The sequence below is a fragment of the Betta splendens genome, chromosome 3 (genome assembly GCF_900634795.4).
Source record: "Betta splendens chromosome 3, fBetSpl5.4, whole genome shotgun sequence".
Taxonomy (NCBI): domain Eukaryota; kingdom Metazoa; phylum Chordata; class Actinopteri; order Anabantiformes; family Osphronemidae; genus Betta; species Betta splendens.
Window position 1 is genome coordinate 310,954 of NC_040883.2, and position 16,443 is coordinate 327,396.

A 16,443-nucleotide genomic window follows, 5' to 3' on the forward strand; every position below is an offset into this window, starting at 1 on the left:
TATCTTTAACGTCATCACTGTCTAAGTTAGTGTAAACATCCAGTACATACAGCTGCTGGTGTGGGGCATATGCTGACACTGATACTCTGCAGTAATATACAGGTAAAGACTGGCAGGCAAAGCTAAAGATTCCTGCATTGGCATTTGCATGACATGAACCTGATTTACAACGTTGATTCCAGAGTCTATGCACAAGAAAGAAAGGTTTCCCTAAAAACTAGAAGCATCTTGTCCCTTTGGAGACTTCGTACTGGTCTGTGGTTGGTCAGTAGCCACTGTGACCGACAGGTCTGTCGCAGCTTTGAAACATGAGCACAACCCAACTTCCAGACACTTGTTTCCATTCACTACTGGAGCGAGTCACTGTGGTCGACAGGATTAAATGCAGAACAAATGAAACCAGCGAAACACTAAACAAATGGTACAGAAGAAGCACGATGGTAAGTTTCCCCGTTTTATTTCTTAATTAGAAAACCTCATCCAGGCAAAGTTGAAGAAGAAAATGGTAAAAAAAGTTACTCAAAAACAGTTATTCATCCTGTTAAACCAGCATTAACCCAGAAGACTCACGATATACAGGATTGTACGTTATGAATCTGAAAATTGATCCGGAAATAAAGACGGTCCGGTTCTCACGCCACACAAAGCCTGGGAGGGATGGAGTGTTTGCTCTGTAGTATACAGCGAGTGTCATGGTTGTTGTTTGTGCTTGCAAAGCACACGCACAATGATACTAAAAGCAGACTGTGCAAAACTCTTTGGTGATTAGTAGAAAAAAGAAACTCAACAAACCGACATGGTTATACAATCTTTTCAATATACATTTGAACACTAAGAGAATATAGAGTCTGCAAACTCAATAAATTAGATAACAAAACAGAAAATTGCAGATATTAGATCCAGCAGAACAAAAATTAATAAAAATACAAAAACACATCATGGTGAAAATAAACAACAATAAAAACCAAATGGAAAGAAAGCCTCAGTAAAGGAAATCAAAAGTGGAGCCAACGGTCGCAGAGCTGGAGTTTCACGCATCCAGGATCATCCCGACGCCGTTCTTCAGTGAGGAGCCGCCAACGCCATGTCATCAGGGGCAGTCATCGGCATTGCTCTGGACTCCTGCTAGGTGTACTGGGCGTCAGTTTGATGATTGAATCGATAATTTTGAATTTGCTGTATCTAATTAAGAAATTTTTCAAAATATACGGATGTGATGTCTTATTGGAGTAAAAAATAAATTAGGCAGTGAAAACACCACTAAGAAGAAGAAGCCGTGTTCTCAAGCCGTTCTAACGGAACCATTATTGCTGAGCGGTCTCCTAAAGCCATGGTCGTTCTTCTCCAGCCACAACTCGGCTAGTTGCTGGGTGGAGCCATGGGATGAGGCTTTGGAACCCAGGCACATTTTGTATTGCTTTACCTCCAGGTTGGGGTCACACATCACTGGGTGGTGAACATGCACTATCCCTGTGTCTGTGCTTCTGAGCAGCCGAATTCCAGACTGGACAAACTTATTAAACAGGTCCACATCCTCTAATCCCCAGCCTTGAATGGAGGTGTCAAAGCCTCCGGCCTGGACCAAATCGCCCTTATACACACAAACAATCCCGAAGCCGTAGTTCCTCCACAGGCCCGTCTTGGAGGTGAACACGTAATGGTTGTTGCTGGACACCTTCCCTGCATACACCACCTTAGGGTCATACTGGCTGAAGATTATTGGGAAGTAAGTCTGCTCACCCTGGACTGTATTTGTCCGGCACCGCTTAAGGAATTCACTGGAAAACAGCAGATCCACATCACAGTAGAAGAGCAGGGAATCATTGGAGAAATGTAAGGAGCCCACTTCCAAAGCCACGGCCCTGGAGAAGGAGCCGGCAACTGGCTTTATCTCCATCTCAGCTCGTGGGTACTTCATGTGATACTCCCGCATGAGTTCCACCTGCTTAACCCGCTCTGTGTTGTTGTCTGTGCTAAACAGCAGGATCAAAAGCTTGACATTCTGGTTGGGGATCAGACAAATGCGTTCAAAGTTGGCCATGAAGCGAACAAAAATATCATAACGTCCAGACAAAGGTACTAAGATGTTGACCTTCTTCTCCTTTGGTTCTCTCTGGTCCTGACCAGACGTGGCCAGTTTGAAAGGCACCAGCATCTTGAGAGAGTTTGACAGAAACGAGAGGGAGTCCGACTCCTTGTTAATGTGACTGGCCAGAGCTCTGGCGTCCATCTCGTCCTCTTCTCTGAACTGAATCTGGCTAAACGTCTGCTGTAGGTAAGCATGCCTCCTCACAGGAACCGTCATCGTCTTTCCTTTGTGCTTCTTGTATAACAGAAGCAGATCCAGGACATACTCTGCGCCGTATAAGGGATTGACCCTCCGGTAGCCGTACTGAATTTCCTTGAAATCAATGACCCGTCCCCTTGTCTTTGCGTTGGCATTGATCATCTCCATGACTTGCATGATGATGTCATCCAGGGCCTGTCTTTGGGAGGAGTCCATTCCTCGACGGGGGGGTTGGCCATCAGACATCGAGAACAGGTACTTCCCCGTCAGATACTCCCACTGCAGAACTTCTTCTCTCTGCCGTGGGTGAAAGCGCATGAACGAGGGCGGAATGCCGAGCTGGAGGTCCTCTCGGCCAGGCTCGGCTGCTCCATAGCGTCCCATCTGGACAATCTCACGGTGAAGCTGAATGGTTCGGTGGCGCAGGTCTGCAATCTTGCGACTTAGCATGTAGCTGTGCAGGCGATACTGGTAGGGAGGATTTTTATTGGGGTGAAGGGTGATGGCTCGGTGGATCTTGCTGTTGTGAAGATCTCGTATGTAGCCCTTTTTGTTTGGTTCATAGTTCTCATAGAAGAGCTGTTGCATCTGTGAAGACAGGAAATGGATAGTTTGAGTGAGCCTGGGCACCTAAGAACAACGAGACACACAGCAGCACAGTAAAGGGGATCAACAGCCAGATGGGTTTGGGTTTAAGCATTGTTTTGTGTGATAATGATGCTGCTGGACTGAGCTCTGTCGGCTCAGACTGTATCCAGCAGTGCAGGAAGTTGGTCGGGATCATTATCCCTATTCCCTGGGGCTTCACCATCATTAACACAACTCTTAACTATATGACTTCCAGATTTGTGCTGAGCCTTGCAACCTAGGAGTCATTAGAGCAATTACCCTCAACATTCCTCCCCAGTAGTCGACTACATGACAGAAGTCAGTCCTAGGTTATTGATGGGAGCCGGCTGAATTGCTGCTGTCACACTAATGCTTAGATTTGATCGGACAATGCAGTATTAGACTAAAGTGTGACACAGCTGTGCTTCAGGACTAAAGCCTGAATTTCTACTGAACCAACGCAAAAACAAGGCAATTATTTGGGCAAACACAGTCAAGAGGAGACAAAGTCACCTGACATGAACGTGAACAGAATTATCCTCAAACATTTGGATGTGTAAAAGCTGCCATCAGGTGACAGAAGTGGAATATTGACTTCACATCAGTAATCGAGCTGTTTGCTGTCACTAGTCTTGGTTTTGTAGAATACAATATTTACAATACAATATCCACACCTCCCAAAGAAGATGCAAGAAAAGCTGTGTGTACATACAACCCGGAACCCCAATGTCTTAAACCACCGCCTCCTCCCTTTCGTCCTCCAAGTTCTCCTGATGGCAGCTGAAGTTGCTCATCTGATCTCAGAGTAACTAATCAAATCCATCCCAACACATAACAGCTAGATGTCACCAGTGCCCCGGGTCTTCAATGTGGCAGTGATTTACGTCAGCCCACATGTCGCATTTCATCTCCTCTAACTCATGGCATAATATTATGCCTCAAACCACATACTCAGAAAGTCACTGAGTCCATTCCAGCTGTCAGACAGGCCTTGGACAGGTCATCAGTGCATCACACATACAATCTTACACCTACAAACAGTTTAGTCCAAAATCAACCTGAAACTGGAAGAAACCCACAGCGACACAGAGACGTCCAAAATCCACAGAAAAAGGCACCCGGTGGCCGTGGAATCGAACCCAGGACCTTCTTGCTGTGAGGCAGCAGTGCTAACACCACATTGGACACCTTATAAACTAGCCCCCTCAATGCTCCATAGAGGACAATGTTTGATCTAACGGGATGCTCGAGAAGATAATTTGAGGTGTAGGAAGTTCAGTGACGTGTTAAAATGGTCCTTCAAGACTGGATGGGAATGAATAAGGTGTGTTGAGGAAAGGCCCCACTTCTGCATTAATTAACCATAAGCCAATATAACAAACCACTGGAATCTATCGTCACTCACGTCAGAATCACGTTGGCAGACACTCAGATCGTAAGTCCTTCTCCTACAGCCTTGGAGTTTGCTCTGCAAGTCAAAGCTTCCATGAACGCTAACAATCTGAGCAATGCTGTACTTAACTGTGAGCAGCCTGATCAGTGAAACTGCTGAAACTAAGGTACATGGCTGTGAAAACACCAATTTTACAGTTTTACAATTTAACGTCTATCTACAAGCTTGGTTCGAATATGCCAATATGAATTCAATCTAAACCATTAGGATCCTCTGCAGAGGCTGCCACAGGTGAGCAGCACCGGCCTCCAACGGCACAGGTCAGACAGCCCAGCCGTTATTGTGGCAGATGGTGGAGCCTGCTCAGGTGTAGGCAAGGCTTACGGAGGGAGAATGAGGGGCTGTGGGTGGACGGGTTGCATAGCAGCAAGACCTCTGTGATTCATGCATTATAGAAAAACACAGAGAGGAACCTAAGACTCTTATAAACTAATCTCCTCTAATTGGATGCTGGAGGTTTAAACAGCAACACTGTGACTGGCCAGGACTAAGGAAGCGAAGCACAATGAACCATCACTCTGCCGTCATTTAATCTAAAACAGGCAAAAAGCTGCGATTTTACACCCGAAGCTGGACGCGTCAGCCACACCCTGTCGGCTATTTACTGAGGCTGGAGCTATGCGACTGCCACCAGGAAGGCGTATGCTCATTTACAGATGTATTCTGCAGCAGGAAACCAACTCAACAAGGACATTACGGATTCTGTGACAGATGGTGCGACTCCCACAGAGCTGATCTCAACCAGTCAGGGATTACACACAGGGAACCTAGCTACAGACCAGCGGCCCAGTATACTTCAAATGTTTATTTGACGTACCAATCACCATGCGCTTGTTTGCAAAAGTACTTATCAGCTTGAGTCACTACCAAACTACACTCACTTAAAGTGAAACGCATGGCCTTTGCTCCTGGCTTAACATTGTGCTCTGCATACGCTGTTCGTTTTCATGTTCATTCCAAATGAAATGCTGATAAATCGACAAAACAAGAAGAGAAGGAATAACATGACGAAGGTCAAACCAGAAGCGAGCTGTTAACTGTTTAGCTCAATTAAACCGAATGAATAGCCTTTAACGCCAAACGCAGGGAGATCGTTGGCAGCTTGGCCCATCTGCAAGCACAACTAATGAATTGGCAAAATAGCAAAGAAAAAAGGTTTTGAACGTAAAATGCTAACAAAGAAAGGATTGTTTGTTTCCACTAGAGGATCGTTTCACATGCAATCAGCACAAAGCTGTTCACGGATTTCAAACAAGCTCTATTGTTACACTACATTTATTCTCAACTGAGTACTGGGTTCAAAACCTGCTGGCATACAAAGCAGATCAATATTTCAGAAAGTACAGACATTTTACAGAAGAAGGCACTAGGAATGTGGAGGTTAGAGCATCTAGATTGTCTCCATCTGTACCTGATGTCATAGACCGTGGCCTGGTCAATCTTAGGTTCGCGTCACATGATAAGAGACTATCAAAACCTGGTAGGATGCTTCTCGGCCACTTCTTCAAACTGTTGTTTGTCATAACTCTTTCACAACTTGCATTAAAGACTCTGAGCAACATGTGTGTGTGATCTGTGTCCAAACGTGTCTGCAAACAGGCTGGCATAGACACAGATGACACGTGCCATCTCTGCCTTTCCTGTGAATCGATCTTGTGGCTCACACCAAGTCTCAACTGTGAATGAATGAATGTCGTGCAATCAAGCAGTGCAAACCTGACAAATACAGATGAGGAAGTGTGAATACAACTGAGATCTCGCAAATCAACAGTGGCTGTAAATGTTGTTTGGCAACTCAAATATGACAAGACAAAGCTTTCTTACCTCATATGACCAGACGCACTGGACACCAGCAAACCTCCTAACACAGCGGCCCACCTCCACGTCTTCATGAGTGGTGTACATCTCTTGTAAACACTCTCTGATGTGAGGAACCATTCGCTTGAGGACCTCACGGCTCATGATGACCCCTGGACCCCCCATGCAGAAGTTCTCACCAGGCTCCAGGGCCAGTTTTCCCAGCTCATCTCTGGCTCCCATTCCCGTTTGGCCAAGGAAGATGGCATCGCTGCTGTTAAGGCTCCGCAGGAAATTCTCCAGTCTCTCACTCTTAATATAGACGTCATCGTCCGCCCTCATAAACCACTCGTACTTGTCTAGATAGTGGTCATGCATGTACTTCAGCATCATAAAGGACTTTTTTTGGGGTGGATAGGAGTCATCCACATTCCTTAGAGCAACTATGGGAATAGGTATGGAGACATCTGAGCCTTCACTGGAGAAAAACTCCACATGGCCTGGAATTGTCTGCGCCCATGTCCTGTAAAGACAACAACACATATGTAGAGATCAAATAACAAATTAGGGGTATTTGAACAACCTGCATTAAACTCTTTCCAACTTTGAATTAGGGGGGAAAAACGATTCATTTGTTTTCAGCATAGTTACTGCTTGTCTGTCAAAACAATAAATATCACTTGTGTTCTGTTTTTGCCTTCATGAAAAGTGTTTCTGGTATAAGAAAAAAGAAGTCCACATAGAGAACATAAAAGGGTGGCAACTCTGACATTCCTGAAATATTTAATATGTTTAATTGGACTGAATATACTAAACATGTATTGACACAGTATTAGCAGTAGTCTATTGAGATCACATGAGGGATTTACTTTACAAATAACCCAAGCTAATAATTTAGATATGATCTTATACAGAGTAGACTGTTGAAAGGAACCAAATGTTGGATTTTATGTATGAATATGAATGCCATTCGCAGTGAACAGCATTTTACTGATTAAATGCTCATCAAATTCAAGCTCAAATTGTATTTGTCACATACACAACCATACACAGTACGATATGCAGTCAAATTCTGACACAACGGTTCAACTATAAAAATAAAGATAAGCTAAGAATGGAGAAGAGTTTTTCTCTACTCTTTATTTTATTTATAAATAAATGTATTCTATTTATTTATTTTATTCTTTACTTCTAGTAAAGAATAAAATAAAGTTTAAAGTATGAAAACAAATCTAAAGTAAACTTTATGGAATGCGGATGATGTAAAGTGCAACATATACAGGTATACTGTGTATACTCATTTAAACTGTAACTGCATTCTGACAATGGGAGATTATGTTGATGGGTTGGATCCGACTACAACGTTATAAGACGCAGACGAAGCTACTGGCGGTGTTTTTGGAGATCAGTTAAAATGCCGCTGCCAGAACTTCCGCTGGCTAATCAGCAGCTTAGCGCCGACCCAGGTAGGCCACGTTCAGAGCCAGCTCCCTCCGAGCGCAGGACCGCTGCCTTCCATCTTTGAAGAAGGCGGAAGGAGAAGGACGATGACCCACGTACCTGTACGCCGCCACTGCTCTGTTGTTCAGGTACTTCTGGGCCGTCATGACACCAACAAACAGGAAATTACTGGACCGGGAACTCGGTTGCTGCGTCGCCGGTGATCCGTTATCTCTCGGTGGCCTTAACCCTGCGCTGCCTTCCTTCCCTGGACTCCCGTTCACTCCACAACCGGGAGGGTTCGCTTTATGTTTGTGGCCAGCTTTCTTCAACTCTGTCGCCTTCGGTAAAATCAGCCTGGAAGCCAGAGTAAAGCCGAGAATGAGTCCCAGCAGAACGCTGAACCAGGCTCTTCGGCTTCGACCTGCCATTCCCCGAAGCGTCGCCGGACAGAGACCACGTTGATTAAGACACGACCCGGACGCTCACACACTTTCTCTCATGGTTGAAAAGCCCGTTTCTTCCAGTTGCCTACGTAGCATCGCACTAGTCTCCTTGAAGCTGCCACCAGAACCGTTCTATGATCATCAAACTGTCGTCGTTTTCGACCATCTGCGAACTTCACCAGCAATCAAATCATCAAGCAGCCCTTTTCTTCGTCTTAAATAACGGACGCATTGTCACCTTATTGCCACGGAAAGAATGTCAGACTGTCGCGTTCGGTTTAACGACGATTTGACCCAACGGAATTTCCGTAGACTCGTTGTGAGTGGTCGAATCGCTCCAAACTATGCTGCGTTCACTGTACCAGGGTAATCCTAACACTCAACAAATGTTCGCCTAATTGTCTTAAGCTAACATTTTTCCTTTTAGATAACGACAATAAATTTAAACTATTCCCCACCCTTTTTTATTTATTACCCTCTACGAACCCCTGTGAGCAGCCAATCGCTTTTATTTGGGTTTTGTTGCTATTAAAGCTATTTAAATATTTATATGCAAATAACATTTTTAATGACTTAATAGTTTTTAATGAAAACGCCGATAAAATATATTGGGCTTCCTGTGTGGTTTTCTGTGAGATGACTTCTGTTGAGTGTAAATTGGCGTTATATTAAAATACACTAGATTAATAAAACAGTGACGTGTACGGAAAACATCCGAAATCACAAACGCAGCACGGGAGCGGGCTCTTGTCTGGACCGCCCTCATGCGGGCGAAAGTTCGGGCGGAGCCGCTCGTATTCCCATACCAGAATAAATAGAATATAATAGAATATTTTTTTAATATCTAACAAGTTAGTGTTTTTGTCGACTCTGTTTGTTTTATATTGTTCCTAAAGATAAAGATTTATCACAATTGTTTTGATGTAGCTGATACTGTATTTCAGAACATTTAACAGGGCTATAGGTACCAACTGGACGTAGCAGTTGAAGTATTTGTCAAGAAGTTGTTTTGGGTTCAGATTGTATTTTCTATATTTTAATCACACATTATACCTGAATATAAATCACAGAAATCTAGCCTAAACCTTTAAAGTCCTCTAAAACACAAATGAGTCTCTGGAAAACATTCATGTAAAAAATATTCTTTGTAAATCAGAAATGTGTTAAAGCACAGACTTACAAAAGTACCAAACTAAGGATCTGAAAATGTTAGAAAAGAGAAAACACTCGCAAACTATACTTTTACCTCCATCCCACTTTGCATGGTGATCTCTGGTTTATAGCAACATGGCCACGCCATGACAACTCAGAGTGGAGCCCAGGACACAGTGTCTTACACGCCTCTCTGCATGTTCTCTACAGCCGCCACCCCTTCTTAGTCTTAGATAGAGACTGTGTCTGCTCCCCGACCACCTAAACTTAACAAGTCACAAACAAATCAAAGAGGAGTGACTTACCAAAATTTAATAAACATCAAAACGGTTCCTCTTATTATTTTAATATAATAAAGTGTGGTTTATTAAATATCAGATCTCTCTCATCTAAATCCTTATTAATAAATGACTTCATAAGTGACCATCACATAGATCTGTTCTGTCTCCCTGAAACCTGGCTGCAGCAGGATGAATGTTACTTTAAATGAGTCGACTCCAATGAGTCACATCAACCATCATGTTCCTAGAAGTACAGGTAGAGGAGTAGCAGCAATTTATAACTCGGATTTATTAATTACTGCTAAACCTAAACATAGTTATAACTCATTTGAGAGCCTCACGCTGAGCCTTTCTCACCCTGACTTTAAAACCCAGAAGCCAGTTGTGTTTTGTATTGTTTATCATCCTCCTGCTCCATATTGAGAGTTCTTAACTGAATTCTCTGAATTCTTATCTGACTTAGTTCTTAGAACAGATAAAGTCATTGTAGTGGGAGACTTTGACATTCATGTAGATGTTGACAGCAACTGTCTCAGCACTGCTTTTAACTCCCTAATAGACACTATTGGTTTTACACAGCAGGTAAATGAACCCCACTCATCGTTTTAACCATACCCTCGATCTTGTCCTGACATATGGGGTTGAAATTGATAATTTAATAGTTCTTCCCCAAAACCCTCTGTTATCTGACCATTTCTTATTAACTTTTGAATTTAGCATAATTGACCTTACAATAGCTGGAAAGAAATGTTACTATAGCAGATGTTTATCTGACAATGCTGTTGCCAGATTCAAGCAGATGATTCCATCATTTTTTGCCTCAATGTCTTGTAGATACACAGAGGAGAACAGTCACTTTGATCCTTATGAACAGGTCGACTGTCTTGTAGATGATGCTGCAGCCTCTCTACGTACAACGTTAGACACAGTGGCTCCTCTGAAGAACAAGGCAGTGAATCAGAGGAGGTTAGCTCCGTGGTAAAACTCAGAGATCCGCAGCCTAAAGCACAGGACCAGACAACTAGAAAGACAGTGGCGTTCCAACAAAATAAATGTAAACGGAATTGCATAGAAGGACAGTCTAATAAAATATAAAAAAGCACTTTGTGCTCCTAGAAAAACATATTATTCCTCCCTAATTGAGGAAAACAAAAACAACCCCAGGTTTCTTTTCAGCACTGTAGCCAGGCTGACAAAGAGTCATAGCTGTGTTGAGTCTACTATGCCCTTAAATCTCAGCAGCAATGACTTTATGAACTACTTTACTAATAAAATTATCATCATTAGAAAAAACATTCAGCAGCGACTTCTTCCAAACGACAGAAAGCACTGTCTAGATCCATCAACTTTAAATATACCAAATCCTCTGTCTTACCTAGACAGCTTCTTCCCCATAACTCATATGGAGTTAACCTCAATAATCAACTCTTCCAAGTCGTCCACTTGTCTTTTAGATCCAATCCCAACCAGATTACTCAGAAGTTCTACCTTTAATCAGCTCGTCCATATTAAATCAAATCAACCAATCTTTACAACTAGGCTATGTACCACAGGCTTTTAAGGTGGCTGTGGTCAAACTTCTATTGAAAAAAACAACCCTGGACCCTGGACAACTAGCCAACTATAGGCCCATTTCAAATTTACCCTTTATTTCCAAGATTCTTGGAAAAAATCGTGGCTAAACAATTATCTGACCACCTGAGTGGGAATAACCTGTACGAAGATTTTCAGTCAGGATTTAGAAAACATCATAGCACAGAAACAGACACAGACACACACTAATGATCTTCTATTAGCTTCGGACAATGGTCTAGTTTTTGTCCTTGTCCTGTTAGATCTTAGTGCTGCATTTGATACAATTGATCATAACATTCTTTTACAGACACTAGAACATAGAATTGGGATTAAAGGAACAGCATTGGGATGGTTTAACTCCTATTTTTTGAACAGATTCCAGGTTGTTCATGTTAATGAGGAATTCTCCACATGCACAAGGATTAGCTATGGAGTACCACAGGGTTCTGTACTTGGTCCAATTTTGTTTAGCCTATACATGTCTCCTCTAGGTGAGATTATTAGAAAGCATTCTATTAATTTTCATTGTTACGCAGATGATACTCAGCTATATATGTCCTTGGAACCAAATGAAACAGATCAACTAGTCAAAATTCAGGGTTGTTTAAAAGACATTAAATCCTGGATATCTTAATAAACATAATAATAAACAATTATAATAAACAATATTTTTTTATTACACAATAGTATGTGAAAAGTACCCGCTCCCCTTCCTAATGTATCCAAGGATGCGACTGAATCATCGTTGGACATGTGAGCTCCAGATATTGTGGTATATACTGGTAAACAAAAAAAAAAAACAAAAAAAAAAAACACTGACTTTGGAATTCATCAGCCAGTCCTACCGGTTATAGACCATTTACAGGAAAGGCGTCATTACAAGCTTCCATGGCACAATGCATTTACCCCTACCCAGGAGCTGAGAACGTGAGAGAGACTGAAGCAAGACAATTCAAATAAAGCAAAATATCTGATAACGTTTAAGATGTTTTAAAAGTTTGAGAATAGGGGGCACATTGATTCAGTTGCTTTTTTCTTTTAGTCAGTGTGAATATAATGGTCTAGGAGTTCAAAGGTCATAGAGACCAATGTCCAACTTTCTTTAACCTCATCCACCAGATGACTGTCCTTTTCTTCCAGGTCTCCAGCTGCAAGAGCCTCCTCCTTGTCCACTCAGAGGATTGTAGTCTAGAAAATACAAAGGAACAATCTGACATAGGTTTCCCCTTTTGTCCATACCTGCCAAATAGTCAAGCCTGTTGGTTACAGGGCTTGACAGTTCACTTAGTATAATCAGATAAAATAAGTCTTTTGTGTACCTCCAACAGTGACAGCAATCAAAGTGTACAAAATAATTTTCCTCTGGGATTAATAAAGTTTTTGGAATCTTGAATCAAACAAAAACCCTCTGTCTTCCATGTCAGGCTTCAAAGCATCTAAATAAGATTCTTTTACAAGATGCCCAATCCTTTTTATTGTTCCTGGTTAATACACCTTTTAATGAGTAAAAGGACACTCGTTAAAAATGTTAACCGGAAGGGTGAAATCCATATACATTTGATGGAGTTTGATGGAGCTTTAGTGGGTCCTGTCTCATGAAGTACTACATACCAGCACTGCGAAGTGGCTTCTTTTGCGTCTTTGGTTTAAGAACTGTGGATGATGAGCTGGTCTCTTCAGTGGCCTGCGTTGATGAACAATAATCAGATATTATATTGTCTGATATATTATATTTATATAATATCTGTTTCTAAAAGGTTCAACATTGTGTATTATAGCCCACAATGCCTTTAAAGGTTCAGCTTTACTTACATAACCTGGTTGAAATGACTGAACTTGCATTAAAATCAGAAACACAGAACTATGTCTATAAGAAAACAATTTTAGCCATTTTTTTGAACACAAGGACATTGGGATGTTTTGCACCTAGATTAGATTATAAACTATAATTATTGCCAATAAATGCTGCTTAAAGAATAGGTCCTGACTATAATACAAAAGAATTCAAGACAGATAAAATGGTTCTAGAAAATGAATCAGAAACTCACCTGAGAAAGTTTTGCACCTCCTTTGTAACTCTGGCCCTGTTGTATACTCTCCCATATCTCGATTTTCTGCCTTCTCTTCTCTTCTTCTTGCTGTTACCAAATACATGTCAGTTCAGTTCAGGTCTGACAACATGGCCACACCATCACTAGCCATTGAAACTCCAGCACCTTTTTCAGTTTTTCTTTGAAGATGGCTGCTTGTTCATCAAGTTCCTCTTGCATCTTCCTTCGGGCAGCTTCCATGGCCACGTGTCTTCTTGTCACCAATGACGCATCTTAATGAAAAATAAAAATCAGTATTTTTAAATATTAACCTTGGAAAACACCACTGATTTAATTCAACCAGAAGTTTGCATTTCTCAAAGACTCTATATATCCAGTGGGTACAGAAAGTATTTAGACCCCCTTCAATTTTTCTGTTATATTCGTTAATGTACACCACACCCCACACACTGAAGGAGCATCACAAACATGTTACATTAATTTATGTGAAGCAACTTCATCAGTTGTTGGCTTGTAAAGTATAAATTGAACTACAGAGAAAAATATGAATTGAACTACAAAAAAACTAGTGATGTAATCAATTTACTAAAGTAAGGTTAGGGTTCTGGCTCTCCTGCATTTCACACAACCACTGTGGTGATGTTCCCTAACACCTGAGGCAGACCTCGTTGACCCAGGTGACGTCTGAGATGGTGTGACTCTTGTGTTTGTATCTCTCATTGCATAATCTATGGCCTACCTTTCCAAAGTCGGCGGCACTGCCACTGTACTATCCAGACTACTGTCTTGATTACTTTACTTTCATGAGATAAAGAGATTTTGGTAAAGGCTGACCTTGCTCTAGTTGAGGTGGTGAACCTTGTCTGGATCTCCTCTTGCTCAGGTGTTGGATAAGCAGGTAGAGGAACACAGTGAATACCAGGATATACCACCCATGCTGGGACAAGAAGTCTCCCGCTGAAGGAGCAGTAACAAACATGTCACATTAATTTCTATAAAGCAACTTCAGCAGTTTACGGCTTGTAAAATATAAACTGAATTACAGAAAAAACAATCCAGATAAAAAAAACAACAACAACTGGTGATGTAAACAATTAACTAAAGTAAGGTTAGGGTTCTGGCTCTCTTGCATTTTACACAACCACTGTTGTCCATGGTGACCAATAAGCAGTTCCTCGAGAGCAGTCAGTATTACTACTGAAGACACCAGAGTGGTGAAACAGGGAAGACTAGTGTTACTTCATCTTGTCTGCACAGATGAGTCTGTTCAAGTCCAGTGTCTTGTTGACCAGAGGCTTGTTTCTAACCACTGGGCCACCCATTGCAGTGGTAAGTTACCAAGCTAACTGATTGTTGTTGAAATTCTATCAATTTCAATGATGTAAGGTAACCATCAAAAAAGACGTGTGCAAAAACGTGTACATATTAGTTCAAGGCTGTGCGTAACTAATTGTGTTTTTGTAAAGCATTAAATCATAACACATGTAGTATGCATTTTGCCTTTGACAATACAATTTAAAACAAACTCCAGGTTTCAAGTTTGAGAATACAAATTTTACAGTCATAAGTCAAAAACACATTACAGGCTAACAGGCATTACTGTACATATGCAAAGATGAACCAATTCCACAAACAACTACTCCACTTTAGACTTGGTTTATTTACTATTCAATTAGATAGACTGAACAAACAAGACCTTTAAGGGTCTAAAAAAACACTAAATGAAGTTTACAGTTATGATTCTCACTTATCTGATACACACACACAGATTTTCATTATGAATTAGAAACTTAACAGTTCAGTACAGTAAAGACCATGACCTTTTTGATTCAAATACTTTCAAACCTTTTAATCTTACACTGTCATGTGTTTACTACAAAACTCAACATCATACAGAGTATACAGTTTCCTCCCACCCCCTACACAGTGTGTGGCTGGACAGAGGAGCACCTTCAGCCAGAGGCTGATCAGTATTAGGTGCTCCACAGAACGCCACCGGAGATCCTTCCTACCGGTGCCATCAATCTGTACAACTCCTTCCCCCTCTCTAAGGGTCAACCTTTATCTGTGTAGAAGAGCACTTTACATGCCTGTATAAATGTCTGCAGGATTCTATAGTACTGGTATTACGGTTTCTTTTGCACAGTTTTTGCTGTAAACACAAATATTTCCCCATTGTGGGATTAATAAAGTCATATTGTATAGGAATTGTACGTACATACAAAGTAATTTGAGGTGAATTTGTGTGTATATGTTATATGTGGTTATATGTGTATATATGTATTTATACATATATTACATGTCTGTCCTGATAATACTTTTTGCTATTTTCAATCTTCACTTTTGTCTCTGAAAGCAATCACAGGTGGGCAAAGCAATTTTCCTCTGGAAGTTTTTTGAATCTTACAGTCGAAATAAAAGCACAAAGAAGGTTTTCACAAAGAAGTTTCTTGTAAAACCCTAAAATTTCTTCCATACCCAAGTTAAACGTTAACATTGCTAGAGATACTTAAACTGTTTTGCATCTTGCTGTTTCCTTGTGGTTGTTGTGGCAATTAAATTGGCAGCTGTGAGATAATTAAAGTTCCTTAACGTACTGAGGACAAGAATAAGTGGAGTTTCTGCCTGTTATTTCATAAATAGACATACACAGAGTTGACCAGGAAAAGCCAAGACAAAACGTAGTATCTATACTAAACCCGCAGGCTACATGCTACTAGTTATGTCTGCCGATTTATTCTCGTCCGCCATCTTTGCGCCTTTAAGTCGATGGCTATATCGATCGCTACCTAATGATTGGCGTGTGGCGTCACGGTCGCTTTCAAAAAGGAGATTCCTTAAACGTATTTTTCCTTACGTTTTCCAATTATACTGTAGTATCTTAAGCAAAATGCATATTACATGTTTTATCGTATTTGATTGTGTTGCTCTACTCACAGCCTTAAAGTAATACGAACGCACGTCTGGCGCTATAGCCACGTCTGTTTAACCCTTACCTCACATCAAATAACTAACTCCCAACTACCGGAAAGCGCGTGCAGTTACCGATCTGGCTGATAGAGCTCAGGTCCTGGTTAATCGGGGCCGCTCTCTTCGTCGGTTGAGCCATTCCATCCGCATCTACGTCTGTAATGTCCACGTCATCCATTTCAGGCACAAGACAAGCTAGCACCGCCTCGAATTCGAACACGAGCGTTAATTAAACAAGCTAAATGCAACAACGTTATCGGCCGCGGGTTATATAGTGCGGACGAGCTTCCCTTTAAGTCAACAAACGTTCATCTGACGCATGTCCGGATGTACACGAATCTGGCTCCAGCAACAAGATGGCGCCAAATACTGTGTTACTTTC

At 41.5% G+C, this 16,443-nt stretch overlaps 2 protein-coding genes across 2 annotated transcripts; both read right to left on the reverse strand.

The window, feature by feature from the left end:
- Positions 1 to 440: 440 nt before the first annotated feature.
- Positions 441 to 10,925, reverse strand: chsy1 (chondroitin sulfate synthase 1). The gene is made up of 3 exons (XM_029143714.3): positions 7,707 to 10,925; positions 6,174 to 6,669; positions 441 to 2,875 (listed from the first exon to the last, which is right to left on the reverse strand). The coding sequence occupies exons 1-3, from the start codon at positions 8,015 to 8,017 to the stop codon at positions 1,283 to 1,285; spliced, it is 2,400 nt and encodes a 799-aa protein (XP_028999547.1). The 5' UTR covers positions 8,018 to 10,925; the 3' UTR covers positions 441 to 1,282.
- A 316-nt stretch (positions 10,926 to 11,241) lies between these two features.
- On the reverse strand, positions 11,242 to 16,409 carry selenos (selenoprotein S). The gene is made up of 6 exons (XM_029145200.3): positions 16,137 to 16,409; positions 13,926 to 14,048; positions 13,257 to 13,363; positions 13,089 to 13,178; positions 12,652 to 12,724; positions 11,242 to 12,228 (listed from the first exon to the last, which is right to left on the reverse strand). The coding sequence occupies exons 1-6, from the start codon at positions 16,237 to 16,239 to the stop codon at positions 12,149 to 12,151; spliced, it is 576 nt and encodes a 191-aa protein (XP_029001033.1). The 5' UTR covers positions 16,240 to 16,409; the 3' UTR covers positions 11,242 to 12,148.
- Positions 16,410 to 16,443: the final 34 nt, after the last annotated feature.

Coding starts and splice junctions, on each gene's coding strand:
- chsy1 (XM_029143714.3), bottom strand. CDS start 8,017: ATGGCAGGTCGAAGCCGAAGAGCCTGGTTCAGCGTTCTGCTGGGACTC. Junction 6,670..7,706: donor AGAGCAGTGGCGGCGTACAG/GTACGTGGGTCA, acceptor TTGTCTTTACAG/GACATGGGCGCAGACAATTC. Junction 2,876..6,173: donor AGTGCGTCTGGTCATATGAG/GTAAGAAAGCTT, acceptor CTGTCTTCACAG/ATGCAACAGCTCTTCTATGA.
- selenos (XM_029145200.3), bottom strand. CDS start 16,239: ATGGATGACGTGGACATTACAGACGTAGATGCGGATGGAATGGCTCAA. Junction 13,364..13,925: donor ACCACCTCAACTAGAGCAAG/GTCAGCCTTTAC, acceptor TTTTTCATTAAG/ATGCGTCATTGGTGACAAGA. Junction 13,179..13,256: donor TCAAAGAAAAACTGAAAAAG/GTGCTGGAGTTT, acceptor ATTTGGTAACAG/CAAGAAGAAGAGAAGAGAAG.